This window comes from Ambystoma mexicanum, chromosome 9 (genome assembly GCF_040938575.1).
Source record: "Ambystoma mexicanum isolate Mex_15411 chromosome 9, UKY_AmexF1_1, whole genome shotgun sequence".
Lineage (NCBI taxonomy): Eukaryota > Metazoa > Chordata > Amphibia > Caudata > Ambystomatidae > Ambystoma > Ambystoma mexicanum.
In genome coordinates, this window is record NC_090931.1 from 355,492,942 (window position 1) to 355,510,121 (window position 17,180).

The window sequence follows — 17,180 nt, forward strand, 5'->3', positions numbered from 1 at the left end:
GATTAGAACTGGGATACTTGAGAGCTCTGTGGTGGTCTCCTTAAGAGGCTGTGATAGGGATGACTCTGCCAGGACTATTACTGCTCATACTGCATGAAGGATGTCTTTAGCCATTTGGGAATAAATATGGGTTCACATTTAATATGGATACATGCATGTGTTACTTTCTACGCTTTTTATTTGTATTTATTAACTATACTGCATGCTGGGGCATTTTTATAACACTCAAGCAATGCCACTGCCAATAATGGCACTTCTTGTGAAATCATGGGCATCAAATATCATACAACGTCACAGACAGTGATGTCAATGGACACGCAAATTAGTAATAACAGTTTTGAAAACATGAGAGGTCTGCTCACATCTGCTCCCACCCAACCTCTCCTCCCATCAGGCCTCCACTGCTTCCCCAAATACTTGAGTTCTCTGTGGCTCCTCCAGTACCCCACTTATCTAGTCACAGGGCTTCTCCTCTCGTGCTCTAATCCTATCAGTCCACTTCATCAGCAGATCCTATCCATCTCTCTGCTCCTTCCTGGTGCCTAGCAGCACTCTGCTTCTGCCCTCTTTTTATTAGCGCCCAACTCCTGCTTTGCTCCCTTCAGCCCTTTGCTTCTGCTTTGTTACTATTAGCCGCAGGAAAGCCCCTTATCGAGGTCCAGTTCTAACCAGCCACCTTTTCGATCCTGCTTCAACTTTCCTCGTCCTTTCTTCACCCACCTTAAGCCTTCTTCCCTGCACTGTCTTCTTTTCATAGCATATTCTGTACATAAACAAACTGCTTGTTAGATAACATGGCTCACCTGGAGGCAATGGTGGAGTATTTCTGTAAGGGAGAAAGAGATAACAGGAGGATTAGCAAGAAGCTTTGCTCTGACCCCAAAAATATTACTGGTAAGGTGCATCATTCATTTGAATACAAACAATTGGAAGCAATCCATTCATGGTAATAGCAAAGGACCTATCTACCCACACCCACCCAAAAGCCTGGCCCGTGCTGTCATGTGTAATGTAACTCCTGGACCCACTGCAGGTCACAGCATTTTAAAGACTGCGGTGTCATCTTAGGTGTCCAGGGATGTAACATTAAAAGAATACTCACAAAGGCATTTCAAGATTTCAGGATCTTACCATGATACCATTTGGGAGGGTTCCCATGTGGGCCAAAGGTTCTATGTGGGAAAAAGCTTGAACACCCAGGGGTGCAGGTGTTTGTGGGGAAGGCAACACATAGGGGTAGCAACTGGGGTTACTGGCTCCAGGGAGGAAGAGAACAGACTGAAGAGTTTTAGGCTTGGATTGACATGCCCAAGGGAAAGAGAGAAGGAGCTGAGGTTGGGTCTCCCTTTGGTGACATTGGGCATTGTGGTGAAGGTGCAATTAATGTACCAGGGGGCAGCATAGTTTATCTGGTGATGACAGCAAAAACAGCAGTGAATGGACTCAGTATGAGATAGCCAGACATTCCATAGCAGTGGATATACCTACCAGATGATGATCTGGTCTTACAGTGAAGAAGGCACGACAGTGAACTGGCATAGCAGAACATAAAAGAGGATACATAAAGCAAGAGAAAGTAATCAATAGATGAATATGCAGTCCGTGCTTACTCTAATGAAGTCCAAGTGGTTCTCATTATTGAGGTTCTCCAATGAGCTTTCAATATCTGCAAAGTTCTTCAGCGTCTGCGTTATCTGTTGAGCCTGGGCTTCAATGGAGGCAATGAGGTTGGAGGTCTTTCTAGTTGTGGTCTGCAGGAAGTGGGCTTCCTCATCCTCAATGTACTTGTGAAGCTCCTGGAATTCCTTCTGGATCACACACTTGAAGGCATCAGACTCATCCTGAAAACATACAGGGCATTATCAGCTTTACACGCCATATTCTCCTATCATCCACTAGGACACAAATGGTTAGAAGCTTTATTCTGTGTCATACCTAATATTTCAACAGCAAGCAAAGTGTTGGGAGCTTTACCCTATGTACTCTACCTCTATCCTGGACTAGGAGTTTACTCTCAAAACCTAGGCTAGGACACACAGTATTCAGAGACAGCTTTAATCTATTTTCTCTCCTTCAGTTGTGCTCTGTGAGACAGTAATGAGTACTTTTACTTTCCGTACTGTCCTGCTGGCATGTCTAGGTTACAAAGTGTTAGGGGCTTTACTCTGAGTGACAGAGTATAAATGAAGGCATTCAGATTCTAATGGGTTTTATTGTGTGTATTCCCTTTCCGGTCTGGGAATCCATTAGGTGACCTAATCAACAGACTACTACAGAGTTAACATTTTCAAATGTATCATTGACTGGGCCACATTTTCCTTTTAAACCTTAAAAGAAATTGTTCTGACCCCACTCCTACCAGTCCAGAACATCCAATCAGCTTTCTGTAGGTGAACTTGAGGTCCTAATTTATGGGTGTATGGAAACCTACAATATTAACATACAGGTCTTCTTCATATTTGAAACAGAATGCATAAACACATACCTTTCTTGAATGTGTTTATATTTTCTGCTTTGTCTTCCTTAACAAAACGTTGTGGAGCTCAGGTTGCTCCTGATCGTAATTTAATGGCGGAGACCTGGTACGTTTGCACACTGGCGTAGCCAGGTTCCCGCCACCAGTTTTCCGTCCTTTGCACTGCAGGTGCAAATGTAAAGGGCAAAAGGCGGCGCACAAGTGTGTACTCCGCCTTTTGCTTTTCACATTTGCACCATGCAGTGCAAAGTGAGTAAAGGGTGCCTGGCACACCAGGGCAGCGTTTACTTTTGTATCTTCGCATTTCAAATGGAAACGCTGCATACCATGCACGCATGGTAAGCAGTGTTCCCATGCAAGCATGTTGGGGAGAGTTTAATTTCAATTGTACCCGCTCCCTGAAATGCTGGTAGGCATGCTGGTGCATAAATCAGGCGGATCTCAAAGGGATCTCCAGCATTGCGCTGGGATGAAAATCCATGCCGGGCGCAAATGCCGGATAATTTGTATGGTGGAGAGGAAAGAGGTGGCAGAAACACAAGTTACGTTCGGCCCCTCCTCTCTGCCATACAAATCAATGAAAATGTGGCTTGGCGGGATTGAAAGGCGTTAAAGCCTTACTCAAGACTTGTATACCATTCAAACACGTTATGCCACTGACAAACATGAGCCCATGTGTCTGATGCATGTAAATCGACACTGAAAACGTATTACACTTTTTGGGGGCGATAAATGACTTATCATTAGATCCTAGCAAAATAAGCCAGCTTTCCCTTTATCAAACAAAAACAACCAGGGGAACACAGAGTGCTCCACGAAGGGTCCAAGCTCCCTTACTCAAAGGACCACCAGTTTAATCTATGACCTAAAGTTCTGTATTTCCATGCAAGAGATTCAAGGGATACTCATTTCTGGGAAGTCAAAGAAGGCTCATCCACGAGCAGGTTCAAGGAAATAATGTTGTTCCCCATTAGAAGGAAGCAGTACAGTAAGCCATATGGCATTGGACATTTCTGAATTAAGACATGTAATGGAACAGAGAGAGGTATCTTATTTTTAAGTTAACCTGCATTCACGAGGCTGACACACAGGCACTTTACTTCAGAGACAAGGTTGTGTAGATCAAACATAACATTAATCCATGAAACTCTGCTCCCATTCAAAGATCCATTATACCTGCTATCACGCTGACCTACTTGGAGTTCACCCCATTGACTGCAGAGGAACTCTTATAAGTGATTCAACCTCATGAAAGTTTTGACCCAGACCCTCGTGCCTTGTTTCATCAAATACTGCAGTTCATTATATGAATCTGGCTTGAGACAATCCAGAAGCACTAAATCAATGCTTCTAGATATAAGGGAAAACATTCTGGATTCGCTGAAACTCAAGCAGCCGTTGCCCTGATATTTCTTGATCTCCACGGTATTCAACACTCTTGACCAGACCACCTTGCTGTCTCGGCTGCAAGAGTCTGTAGGGATTCAAGGTCCTGCCCAACACGCAATAGCTTCCCACCTGAATGATGGATCAACCAAGGTAAAAGTTGGATAGTTTCTGTGAGCACCTCTGACTCAGTTTCATGAGTTCCTGCAAGGTGCTTCACTTTCATCTTTGATTAGCTATATGAACACCTTGGCCCCGATGACTCAATGTCCCTTTCCACCTGTATGTTGATGACACAGTTGATGATTTTCCTGGGGGACAGATGGCATACACCAATCAATGCTGTTGTTTGCCGTGATTTGTTGCAGGAATGGAAAAGCAATTGTAGTCTTTGCCTTAATTAAGCAAAAACAAAGGCATTCATTTGCAGTAGCCTCCACAGTGTGCTTTTCACATGGCCACCTCCTCCGGCACCCTCTTTAGTCCTTGTCAGAATGGTTAAACACCTCAATGTATTCATAGATGACCACCTCGCAACCGGGCCAAAATTCAAGGCTCTGATTAGGAACTGTAATGTGCAACATCACATCCTAAACAAGAACCATCCATCCCTGAACCGCAGGAGGACAATGGCGATAATCTTAATCCTAATACTGCAACATATTTGGGTCATTGGAAGAAAGACATATGTTTTCTGTGACATTTACAAAATAGGGCAGCCCATCCTGTCCTAAACCTGAGAAAACACAAACATACCTCTAAGGTCTAGCGTACTTTGGATTGGTTCACTGTCCAACAACAAATGGATGTTAAATACGCTCTGTATTCACTGCACAGCTTTCTGGCAAAGTGGGCCAAAATATCAGATAAACTGGCAAATTCAGAAACCCCCTGCCCCCATTACCGCCAAATCATCTGCAGCAAACACACTCCCTCAACTGAGTTTCCAAATATTATGGTGGTACGATGCTTCCCATCAAAGGCCCAGAACCTGTCAGTGACAGGTCATACCTTATCTGGATGCTGTCGGCTTGATTGCATGAGGTAAGATATGTCCCTCCCAGAAGCCACTCTGACTGGAGTGGAGATGAAACACTCTCAGTAGAGTATCCTCCAGGAAAGAAGGTGATGGAAGGAAAAGTGGCATAGCCATGAAAAAGCCTCCAAGGCAGCTGGATATCTCAGTGCTGAAGTAGACAACATTTCTGAGGCAGCAGGGTAGGGTGCAGGAAGAACTGCAATCAGGAGAGTGGCAACAGGAGAATCCTTCTTGACTGCAGTGGCCATGACTAGAACCCAGAAGAAGAAATGATCCCACCAGGATGGATTATGGATAATGGCCAAGGCTGGGAGGTGGCAGGACCATGAAGAGTGAAGAACCAGGATGAAGAAGATAAGGGGCGGGCTAAGAGCAAGGAAATTGAAGGCAGAACTTACGGGAATCCGGAAACCACCACCCACTCTGAAGAGCAGAGCGTTGAGACACATAGAAACAGAGTCCCCTTGCAGGAATGCATCAACATTGCATGCCAATCACACATAGCCTAGGATTACGTTTCGGCCATTTTAGGATGAGACACATATGTTTCCAGCACAGGTAGAGCCTCCAGGAATGAGGCGCTTTCCTGACAGAACTTTGGGACACATTTACTCAAGCTCTCAGACTTGTAGAGAAGGCATGGTATCACAAGTATGACACTGACACGATGGATGCAATTTGCAAGACCTTCATTTCTGCCCCATAACTAAGATGGGAGTAGTCTCGACCATCAAATAATAAATAACTCAGTCCTAGTGGAGTCTGTCAAATCAAAATGGACTATGCTAACAAAACCTAATGCCTGCCCTATCTCTTGTACAAAGTGTAAAAAAGAGAAATGTATGCAAAAGGAAAAGTCAGTGTTTAAATGTATAAATGTGGGTTGAACCAGCTATCCGCCCCACGTTAGAGCTCACAGAGTAAGGCAGTCCCTGTAGGCAGGATGACACACTCTGGCTTGGCTTCCAATAAAATAAACAGATCCAGAACGTGGGTGGAGGCCCGTCTGGCCTTGTACGTTTAAGTCTTTTTTCACAACTTCAAAATAATGTTTCTACTAAAAATGTCATAAAGGTCCCACTCTGTCAGGCTCAGACCTTTCAGCACATAGTTCTCATAGGTCCCCCTCAGCTGGGCTCAGACCTCTCATGATAAAGTTCAACACAAACTTGTCAGGGGGGTCCTCTTCCCCAAGCTTATTTCACTTTGGGTCTCCCTCGGTCGGGCTCGGAACACTTTCGGATGTCGAAGACTTTTGAATGTGCGTGGTTTACTTTTTGGACCACTGAAGGACGACTTTGAATCAGTTTACAGTTCAACTTTCACTCTCCCCTTCTCTAGGAGTTAAACCTCGCTATTTCACTTTTGCTGTTCTTTTGCTTTCTCGCTTCCGAAAATTTACTTTTCACAGAGACTTTCAGTGCGATACTTCCTTTCGCCGGACCACTCTGTTACTTTGAATCACTGATTTTGCAGCTGTCTTTTACTTCAAAATTCATTCACAGGTCTGCCTTTCCTTGTGTCTCACTCACACACGTGCAGCCTTCACTTGTGATAAAATGTTGCTATTTCAACCTTTAACACACACCAGTTTTTCAGGTCACTGACCAACTCACCGGCTGTGTGCAACTTTTTCTTGGCTTTGCGGTATCCAATTCACGAGTCAAGGTTAGTACCACAGGCTTGGCCTCACCTCCCCAACTCTTCTGTTAACCCGGGAGAGTCGTCGGTGTCCTTAAAACACAATTCATTCTTCACTTGTGGGATCTGGCCTTCTGCATGTGTTTTTCGTGGCCTGTCAGAGGCAAAAACCTCCAGTAGGGAACTCTCCCACCCCTTGGTCCGTCGCTCTGCTCCAGTAGGTTTGCTTTTGTCCCGGAAGTTCTGCTCGTACTCGTGTTCCGCCTTGCTCAGAGTGTGTCTTTAAGTGTTACCTTTTAATCATGTGAGGAGAGTTTACTGGTATCAGGTGTATGCACTTAGTGTAAAGTGCCAGACTTTGCCTGAACCAATTAACAGGACATGTCCAGTACGATGTGACAGAGCTAGTCTGGTTACTCTCAGTCAGCCTCTTCCCTCGGCCCAGTGTTTGTGTAAAAATGGGGGCGCGGAGTTGGGACCTTGGAGCATCCTAAAACAAAGGATGGGTTGGATAAACAAAATAAGGGGGAATACTTTGTCTCACCATCAGCTATCTCAGCCCCACTGCCCGAAGACCCCTCACCTAGGTGATCGTCCCGCACTGGTCCATCCCGAGGAACTAGATCCAAAAGCAATGGCCGTGCCCTGACCACCTTGATGATAAGTCCCTGAGGACTAGCGGGTGGGACACCTATTGGTTTCTCACAGACTCTACTTGGACTAACTCATATTCAGGAAGGCATTAAAACAATATTTTTTGTGACAGCTTCCATAAATAAATACCATTATCCTATCAGACCTGAAATGTTATTATGTACTGTTACAAATGTTGTACTTCTTGGGCTTTGAAGTGCAGCTTATCTGAATTGGGTGAAAGGTACCTGCATCCTCATTTCTAACCTTATCCTCCTCTCCTTCATCTCCACTTTCCCTTTTTCCTTCCTCCTTCACGCCTGGCAATTCAGAAGCAACTTTTTACGCAGTCAGAGTGTTACAAAACGTTAAATCAATCAACAGATCAACAAATTGTTTTTGCAGAATAATATAGAAATGCTATATTCTTTTGCTGAAAAAAGAGGCAGTATCTGTTCCAAGAATTATCTCATTGTTGGATGTAACCATCAAGAGTAGGTGAGATTTGGCACTGAGGGTGTCAAGGTGCTAAGTCAATAATTCAACCCAATAGGAACAGATTGACAATATCTACGAGAAAAGTGACTGTTTGCTATATATGATGTAGGGTTAGTTGCATCCTTATTTGGCTCCTGGGGAACTCTTGTGGTTTTGGTACAAGGTCAGAGAACATTTTCTCAGCCCTTCCTTCATTTGTTTCTTGCATATTTCCTACTGCACTTCAAGCTGAGGTTCCAGTCTTCAGTGCAGTTACAAAGAGACCGAGGTGGTGCTGGCAGGTCAAACATATTTTTAGGACCTGTTTTATTTACGTAGTCTAAGGCAATGGTCTGCTCCAGTGACACCTCAAAGTATAAGGCTCTTACTTTACTGGTTTCAACACAATGCCACTTTTTATACCTTTTCTTACACTAACTGAAACTATAATGCTGATATGGTAAATTGCATAAACTTTCAAAGTCCCCTAGACTTCGCCATCAGATGGTGGTCACAATGGCGCGGACTGGCAAGGGAGCATAGGGGCAATTGCCACTCAGGCTGGCTGGGCTGTTGCCCCATTGGCTAGAGCTCCTAAATGTAAAAAATATAACCGAAAAAAAGAATTCCTTCAGAATCTAGCCTGCCACAAAGGAACAGAGAGCTGCAAAGCCTACTCAGAGTCTGTGTAAATGGGGCGGGGCAATTGTCTTGATTTCAGCAATGCGCTTCACAGTGAGTCAGAGGTAGAGGAGTCTAGGTTGCAGGGGCATGTTCATGCCGCCCAGTGACAATGTATGCATTTACATAACATATTCTGTGACGCTGGATGATAATGTTGGAACCACTGTTCTCCACTACACCACTGGTCTGTCTCAATTTGCAGCAGTTTATCATGACTTCTCCCTGCTAAGGAAGTAAGGGTCCATGGGCCTCATTCCGAGTGTAGTTGTCCGGAAACAAGGGTGCTGGTAAGCTTACCGGAACCCTTGTTTTTGGACTGCCACTATGAGTCTACCTGCAGGGGCTGTAGCGCATTGGCCCTGGTAGGCAGAGTCGTCACGGAAGCACCGGCACCGTTAGCATAGGTTCCAGTGCTTCTGTCTCCCCACGGCCATGGAGCCCTAGGAGACTCCACGGGAATGAGGAGATACCGAATCTGCCACCTGATTTCCCGGTCCGCCGGGACTTGTAATCTCCTGGTGGCACCGGGAAGTCAGGTGGCGGATTCGGTGTTTTGGGTATGGCCGCAATGCGCCTGTGGCACTGGTGGGTTACCGCCGACCTTGTAATGAGGCCCCATATCTTATTAGAGTTTGCCCTCAGTTTGATTCTGTACAAATGCTTACTCTACGTTCTGGTTCATTTTTTGATCACCAGTGCCTACATACAAAAAGAGTTTATTAGCAACCCGAATAGCACCCATGGATATCACTTATATAGTGGTTTTATAACTGGCTGTTGGACTGTTTTTGCTACTTACATTTGGACAAATTTGAAAAACACACATATAAAGATGTCATTTTAAGGTATTAATTATTAGAAGACTGCAAACTAACACAGTCATTCAGATTTGGGAGGATTTGTTAATACCACTGAAGAATGTTACCGGCTCTGACCGTGGTATTTCTGGAAATCCGCCCTACTTAAAGATTACCACCAGGAGAGGTGGTATTTCTGGAATACCTCCAGTGCTATTTCAGAAATGCCACCTCCAATGGCATTAATGTAAAAAAGCATTTGTTTACGTTTTCGTTCAGCCATTTTCAGCATCAATGTGAAGCAAAACATTGTTTATGTTCGGTGGCTCTGAATACAATTGTTGATTTTCCATAAGCACAAAAGGGACAATTCTGGCCCTTTTATGAGTCATATGAGTAAGGTGGTGAGAGGAGGCAATCAGAAATCCCACCTTTTTATCACCTCAATATGGCCATCTGTAAAAAATCTTTTTCACTCTATTGAAGGGAAGCACCCATGCTTCTGCTCTGTACCGTAAAAATAAACATTTAAGAAATGTGGGTCCAGTTTGGATTTTTACCTCAACCTTCAATGTGGAGGTAAAAATAGGGGGATTTTCTGCAAAACGTATGCCTAAAATACCACCTCCGGTATTGCCATGGAATATGTGATGAATCCTGCAGAGTCATCACTGGATCCCATCCTAAAATATCCTCCCATGTGGCCAGGGGGAGGCAGCCGCTACCTGATCATAACCCTAGGGGTGGCATCATGAGGGATTATCACATGGAGGAGATGGAGTTCAAGGGGAAGTGGTGATTCATTTGGGAGAGACGCAGTATTTGTCTTCTTATGAGGATGAGAACCCTATAATTCCCAATATCTGATGTCATGCTTTCACCGCGCAAGTCCCTCCCATGAGAAGACCCAAAGAACACACTATGTATAGTCACCTAGACAGAATACGTTTTATACTTTCGGGAAAACATGAATCAAATGTGACATCTTCTAATTATCATGATTCTGTCTTAGGTAGAAGTCCTAACCCCAATGTTTAATCACATATCATTCACATAACATCTCCTAACTCTGATAACCTTCAGTTCACAAATCAAACAGAACTAAATAGACAACAAAGAATCATAATGCCTGAAGTACTTGGACGAGGAAGAGGGACAAAGAGTTAATGAGGATCAAAGGTGCTACTAAAAGGACTGTGTGATCTTGTTGTTTCAAGTCAAGGAACCTAAGCAGGTAATTTAAATGTGGGAATGAGCCACAGCTGAAGGAAGGAGTAGCAGAGGAAGAAGCAATCAGGAGACAGGCCAATGAAGTAGGGAAGGCCACTGACGGCCAAAAAGTGGTTGGAGCTTAAGCAGGAGTTTGAGTGCCAGCAGAAGCCGATGCAAGAATAGAATGCATGCAGATTTGCAGAGTATGCACATCAAGAAGCAGAGTCGTGGACGGCAGCGAGGAAAGAAGCCCAGTTGTGCGGGAAACATGCTCCCGACCTGACGTGAGTTGCTCAGGTGTGCTGGAGGACATGGAGACCCAACAGAGCTGGTGGATCTCAAGAGAAGGTGGCAGTGGAAGTTACAGTTACAGAAGAGCTGTCACTGTCATTGCTGACCACGAAGGGTACGCCACAGCAGCAAGGAGTGATGCTGAGATGCCGAAAGAAGCTAGTGAGTTGGCCTAAAGGAAAAGGTAACCCCAGAGCACTCTGAGCAGAACTTCTATTAATAACAGAGAATTTTGAAAACCAAGCAAGTAGAATAAAAGGGCAACAAGGGCACAATTCTCCTTTTATGCGATGTGAGCTTGGGGAAATCTGTAACCCACATTGCCAACTGCCAAGAAGCCATGAAGAAGAAGTAAAAGGGCAAAAAGAGTGCAATTCTCCTTATATGAGATATCAACTTGGGGAAATCTGTAACCCATATTGCCAACAGTCAAGAGACTATAAAGAAAGGCAACCATTGTTTAAACCTCCTCACATGGGATACTGGTGTGGCGAGCCTTGCAAAAAATATTGCTACTAACACAAGTGACCAATTATAGTTGTAAGAGTTTTTCTTACTGGCAGACGAGTAAACTAGGAAAGGGATCAGTGGTAGTTAGTCCTGGCTTAGTCCTGGCTGTCGAGTATACCAGGAAAGAAAAAGTTGCTTTGAGGAAATGTGGTTGTGGTAATAAAGTGTTCTGGAAAGTAACTGTTAACTTTATCATCCTGAAAAACTGTTTCATCACAAAAGATATTTGCTGTGCTGTCCTGACAAAAGTATTCCACTGAACAAATTATTGTGATATTCTTATATCTACTTTACATCCTGGGAAGGATACTTTGTGGAAGAAACAATTGCTTTGGTTTTTGAACAAGTGTTTTGTGAAAGAGACATTTACTTTACCAAGTGGAAGGACATATTGGCTGGAAAAGACATTTTGTGTTGAACTGAATAGAACATTGTTGGATCAGAAATTTTTCAAAGGGTTTCCTGAATTGATGCAGGGGAAGGGAACCAAACCCTAGTCACAAGGCGTACTTTGTGAGAATTATAAGTTTGAACATTTGCACCATTTTGTTCAACTGAAATCAGATACATTTGCCTTGTACACTTCGGTTGTGTGTGTTAGTGTGAGGGTCAGGTACCTTTGGACACACGGTCATCATTCTTAAGTTTCAGTTTACTAGGTAGGAACATACTCGTTAGCATAGGGGCAGATAGGAGTTTACCTTACCCCTCCTTTCTTTTCATAAAAATGGCAAACATTGAGAAAAGTACAACTTTGTGTCTGTCTCTCATTTCTGACTGCTCACAAATACCACTGAGGGTATTTGATCAAACCCTGAATTAGGTGGACGGTACAATCAACAGTATTTGCCAAATACTGGTGATTTTACTATTACCACCCATCTCTTAATGACCCCCTAAGTCTGCGATCGTTTTTCATTTTCTTGTCCAAGACACTCTTCTCTTAGATAACCAACAAAGGACACACATGTAAATGAACACTAGATTCAGATAAATAGGCACAAAGTCTCATGAACACAGGTATGTCACAAATACACTGAAACACATTAACAAAGTCACAGAAACTGAAACACAAACACAAACAAACACACACTCCACCTTATTTGAAATCGCACATAAATTTATTAAGTCAATCTTGCTCACAACTTCGGACCACAAAAAAGCAACACCCTCCAGCCGTCTTTCGCTTTGCATTATCCAAGTGCAAACTGCATTGCCACAATTACCAGCAAGACCACGACCCTGGGTTCTTGTTGTGACTGGCAGAGGCTGACTGGCAAATCAAGGTGATCTACCGTCTACCTAAAAGCCAGGGCAACTGAAGATTGGGAGGGGCAAGGAATGGGGTTGGTGTGATAGCCAATGAAAGGGTTTGAGTGGCAAGGAATTGGTGACTGGGCAAGGGAAGGAGGTGCGTGAAAGGTTAGGAAAGGAGATTCAACTCATAGTTAAAGGATGGAGAAAAAGGGCAACAGACGTCTGAAAGTTATTTGTAAGAAACAGGGGGGTATTGACAATGAGGGTCATTACGAGTGCGGCGGTAAGGGGTTAACGGCGCTGGTAAGGATGCCGGTGCCATTAACCCCTTACCGCCGCATTACGAGCCGCCCTTAGCGGGACCCGCTAAGGGACCGGGGAGCTAATAACGGCCCGTTATTAACGGGCCCGTTATTAGTTCCCTCCCCATTCCGATTGAGCCCTGTGGGGGCTCGAATGGGGATGGGTATTTTGAATGGGGACTTACTGGGTCCTCCAAGGTTGGAATGACCCGGTAAGTCCCCATTCAAGGAACCCGGATACGAGTTTGGAGGCAGCCATGGTCCTAATAGCACCACGGCTGCCTCCAAACTCGTAATGAGGCCCAATGTCTTGCTATGGATGGACACAGGAGGATGATGGGTAAGGAAAATAGAGTAAATCTGGAATGGTAGGTCAGCATTCTTACTGTTGCTGAGATCTATGTCTGAGCTGCATGCCACTGCACCAGATTGTGGGATTGGCTTGACCTCCTTTCTTTTTCTGACTAAGTGATGCATATAGTAAGTTGTATTTGCTGATTAATAGGCTTCCCCCCTGTAGATACTTTGGTGCTTTGAAGGTGGAATAATTGAAGTTGACGTCTCCCCTGTTTTCGGAATTGGACACAGTGGAACCAGGACGACAGGGCTCAATTCCCCCACCTTCCACACGTCATACAATATGTGATCCCGAGCCAATCACTTTTCATCACTCTGCCTTATTTTCCTTCATTATCTGTAGATAAAGCCTCACTCAAATGTGTTTATGCTCTATAGTGTTACTCTATAAATAATGTTAACAATCTATGTTAAGCATGCTGGTGAGGAGGAAGGGTGACCAGTGAGGGACTTATGGTGTGGGGGGTAGGAACACAGGGCGCAGGTAGGGGGGTTGTGTTGTGGGCTGAGGAGGCAGGAGGACAGGCATGGGTATTTCGCCATTCCAGCTTATGTTTGACTCTGAGAGCAATTCAAGGCCCCCTGGTTCAGCAATGGCTCTGCTCTTTCACTGAATTCACTAGCTTTGCCAGCTCTTTATATTCTTCTAAAACGAAAGATGAGATGGGATGGGGGATTATGTAGCCTGCTGTCAAATTACAAACTGTAACACACTGAAAACTGTGCTCAAATTCCAGCTTTCCCATTTCACCAATTATATTATCCTGTTGAAATGGTGGGACCATTTCCATGGGGTCAGAGTCTCTAAGAAACCACAAACATAACTGAAAAATATGTTGAATAAAAGGTAAGTCATGTCGATCATGGCTACTTTATATACTTGTGAATGTGCGGGAGGGGGAGAGGTTGGTAGTGAGACTACTTGTTTTGAAAGTCGGGCCGCTGCACTGTGGGCTTGGGCCACTGTACTGTGGGCCAGAAAAGTAAACTTTTCCCCAGGCCAAATATTGCCAGTCTTCCCCTGGCACACAATGAGCAACAACAACAACAAAAAACACAGAAACCCAGATGTATCTTTAAATTAGAAAAAACAGAGATCTGTCACTGTGGTTTACTGGTTAAAACACCAGATGCACTATCTTTGTAACCCATGTACGGAACATAAAGTAATACCGATTTCAACTGGATAATACATTAACAGAAAGGATGATATGTAAAATGTGATTATACTTATGTGTAACTTTCCATGGGAAATATATATCCAATTAACTCCTTCCCCCGCTCTCTCTACCACAGTCCTCCATTCTACAGTGGGTGATGGGGGCAGAGAGGAACACAATTTCTACCACAAGCAGATATTCCACTATCAACCTTGCCTATGCAGTGTTACTACACACCTGAAGAGTTATGAGGAATGCAACAATCTGAAGTAAACACCTAGGCCTCCATTTCCCCCAATCTATGAGCAGCCATGCCTGGAAGAGAACATGTTGCACTGTAAATATTTGTCCAGCAGGAAAGCCAGCCGTGAAAGGTGTTTTTTTCCTAGTTCTTATCTTCACGACAAGGACACTGGCAATGTCAAATGCACAACAACAACAGTCCCTGTGCAGTAGAGAGTCCCTGTTTTGCCTGCTCTGTCCTAGTTCTGACAACAAAGAGAGTTGTATCTCTTGACTGCCTCCCTCGGCTGTGTTATTTATTCTCAGTTGCAGTGTAGGGTTAGGAACAGTGCTTCACGGCAGGCTGGGCTTGCACTATATACACATGGTCCTAGGGCAGGGCTTTCTGTGCGCTCTGTGACAGGCCCTGCCCGTGGAGTAAAGAGGGCGGCCCATGCCCCGCATGCCACACAATTTCTACACCACTCCTTAACAAAGTCCATCGAGCCCTTCATTTCATTATGGGGGAGAGAGCCAAGTCTCCAAATTCTACAAGGTGGGACTTTGTGAACAGTGCAGTAGTAACATAACATAACACTGCTGGTGCAACAACTTAAAATTCTGTCAAGAACACTTAACCCCATCCAAAAATAATCTTCATTAACTTAAAGTACTGCTACTTGTTTTGGTTATTCATCCCCTTAAAGAGAACGTAAACACCCTGCAAGCATTTAAGTAGACCCTGGTCTTATTTTAGGCAGCAAAAGTAAAAACTGGCAGTAGTTCAGATACCTTTACCATCCATCAAATTATAGGCAGTGGGCATTTACCTCATACGGTATTAGAATAAAAAGCATGCAATAGTTATATGGTCGAAATCCACCACAAAGTAATGTCACTTGTTACCTCCACCCAAAACATGGAGGTAAACAATGTTTTACCATTTCAGCACTTTGAAAGGTTTTTATCCTAAACGAAGGCACGCGCTGGTAAGTCCCTTAATTTTAAGGTACACATCTATGGCATTGGCAGGACCCCAAACGGGAGTAATAATGTGGGCATCTCAGAATCCCACACAACCACCCCCTTAATCCACAGAAATGTCATTATTGAACCCTCTATGCATTTTCGTATCTGGTAAATTACCAGTAATTACTTCTCAAAATGCATAGAGGTAATCCTATAGCCCATCTGAATTTGTTGTTTACCCCCAACTAAAAGCCTTGCATGCTGAAAAAAGAAAATTGAAAGTCCTTTGGAAAAACTTCCCCACATAGAAGAATAAAAACAACCTGCTGAATAGCTCAGTCAAATACAAAGCTGAAATTCTTTGAACCAAACGTGAGACCTATAACGACAGGGTCAACAAAGCCAGTTCCAGCACCAAGGAACTCTTTGTTATCCTAAGAGAAATGGAAACACCTATCCTTCTCGAGGACACATGCACCAAGGATAAAGTATGGTGTACTAATATCCAAAATGCACTGTCCAATAAAATTGCCCTTCTCCAAAACAAAATAGCAGATAAAAGGCTCAACCTCTCAAAAATCGGCACCCATCACAGCTCCCGAGACCTTACACCTAAACCACCTCAGCGTTTCAAATTTTTCCAAGTCTCCACCCATGAAGTGGGAAACATTATTGCATCATTCAAGACTTCAAGATGCCAGGAAGATTTCTGCCCAGCCAAGATAATCAAAGAAGCTGCCAGAGACCTGGCTCCATTCATCACCAAACTAATTAATGCCTCATTTCTAACTTTCAGTGTTCCGACTAACCTTAAAGGTGCATGGGACTTACCCCTTATAACAAAACATCCTTGGACCCAACTACACCAACAAATTACAGGCTGATTACAACTGTCCCATTCTTACTCAAGATAATAGACAAAGCAGCTTAACTCCAGATCCAAGCTTACTTGGAAACGAACACCTCTTAGGACTCTGCCAATCCCGCTTTAGACCACAACATGGTACAGAAACTGCCTTGATAGATCTTAAGAATCAAATCAACGAACTTAAAGACAACAGGAAACTCGCCCTCTTACTTTTACTGGATCTATCAGCCGCTTTTGACTTGGTAGATCATAAAGTCCTCTGTGAACATCTTTCCAATGCAGCTCATTTCTCCCAAGAAGCTACTGCATGGATTCAATCATTTCTAAATAATAGGTCAATGAGAGTCTTCTCACCCTCTGCTGCAGCAGACCCTATACCTATAACATGCGGGGTACCCCAAGGCTCTTGTGTATCACCTACGATGTACAATTTCTTTATCATGCCACTATTTGATGACCTTGACCATCTGGGTGTCACCTACACTAATTATGCTGATGACACCCAGATCCTCATACCCCTCACTGGTGACTATGATACCGACCTGGCCCTTGTGAACAAGATCTATCTAATCATTCAGGCGGGATGGCATCTCACAGCTTATGCCTGAATGATGACAAGACGGAGATCTTAATCATAGGAACTCCAACAAACCTCAACAAACTCAGCAACAAATACACATCATTCAACATTGACGGTATTGACATTAAAGTGGCAAAGGAAGTAAAAACCTTACTTAGACTCAGCTCTGAGACTTGGATTGGAAAACAAGTCAATGCCACTGCCTCTGCCACTGCTGATACAGGCCTGCAAACCCTTCCTCCCTAGCGAGAGCTGTATCACATTAGTGAGAACTTTAATTCTCTCACAACTTGTTTATTGTAATTCCCTCTACTTAGGT

The 17,180-nt window shown here is 43.9% G+C and overlaps 1 protein-coding gene across 2 annotated transcripts in view; it reads right to left on the minus strand.

The window, feature by feature from the left end:
- The window catches only part of TRIM50 (tripartite motif containing 50), a 360,887-nt gene that overhangs the window by 128,526 nt on the left and 215,181 nt on the right, over nucleotides 1–17,180 (minus strand). For both annotated transcript variants that reach the window (XM_069614781.1, XM_069614782.1), the window contains exons 4-5: nucleotides 1,611–1,841; nucleotides 804–826 (exon numbers count right to left, since the gene is read on the minus strand). In XM_069614781.1, the coding sequence (XP_069470882.1) occupies nucleotides 804–826; nucleotides 1,611–1,841 (254 nt within the window). The remainder of the gene's footprint in view (nucleotides 1–803; nucleotides 827–1,610; nucleotides 1,842–17,180) is intronic.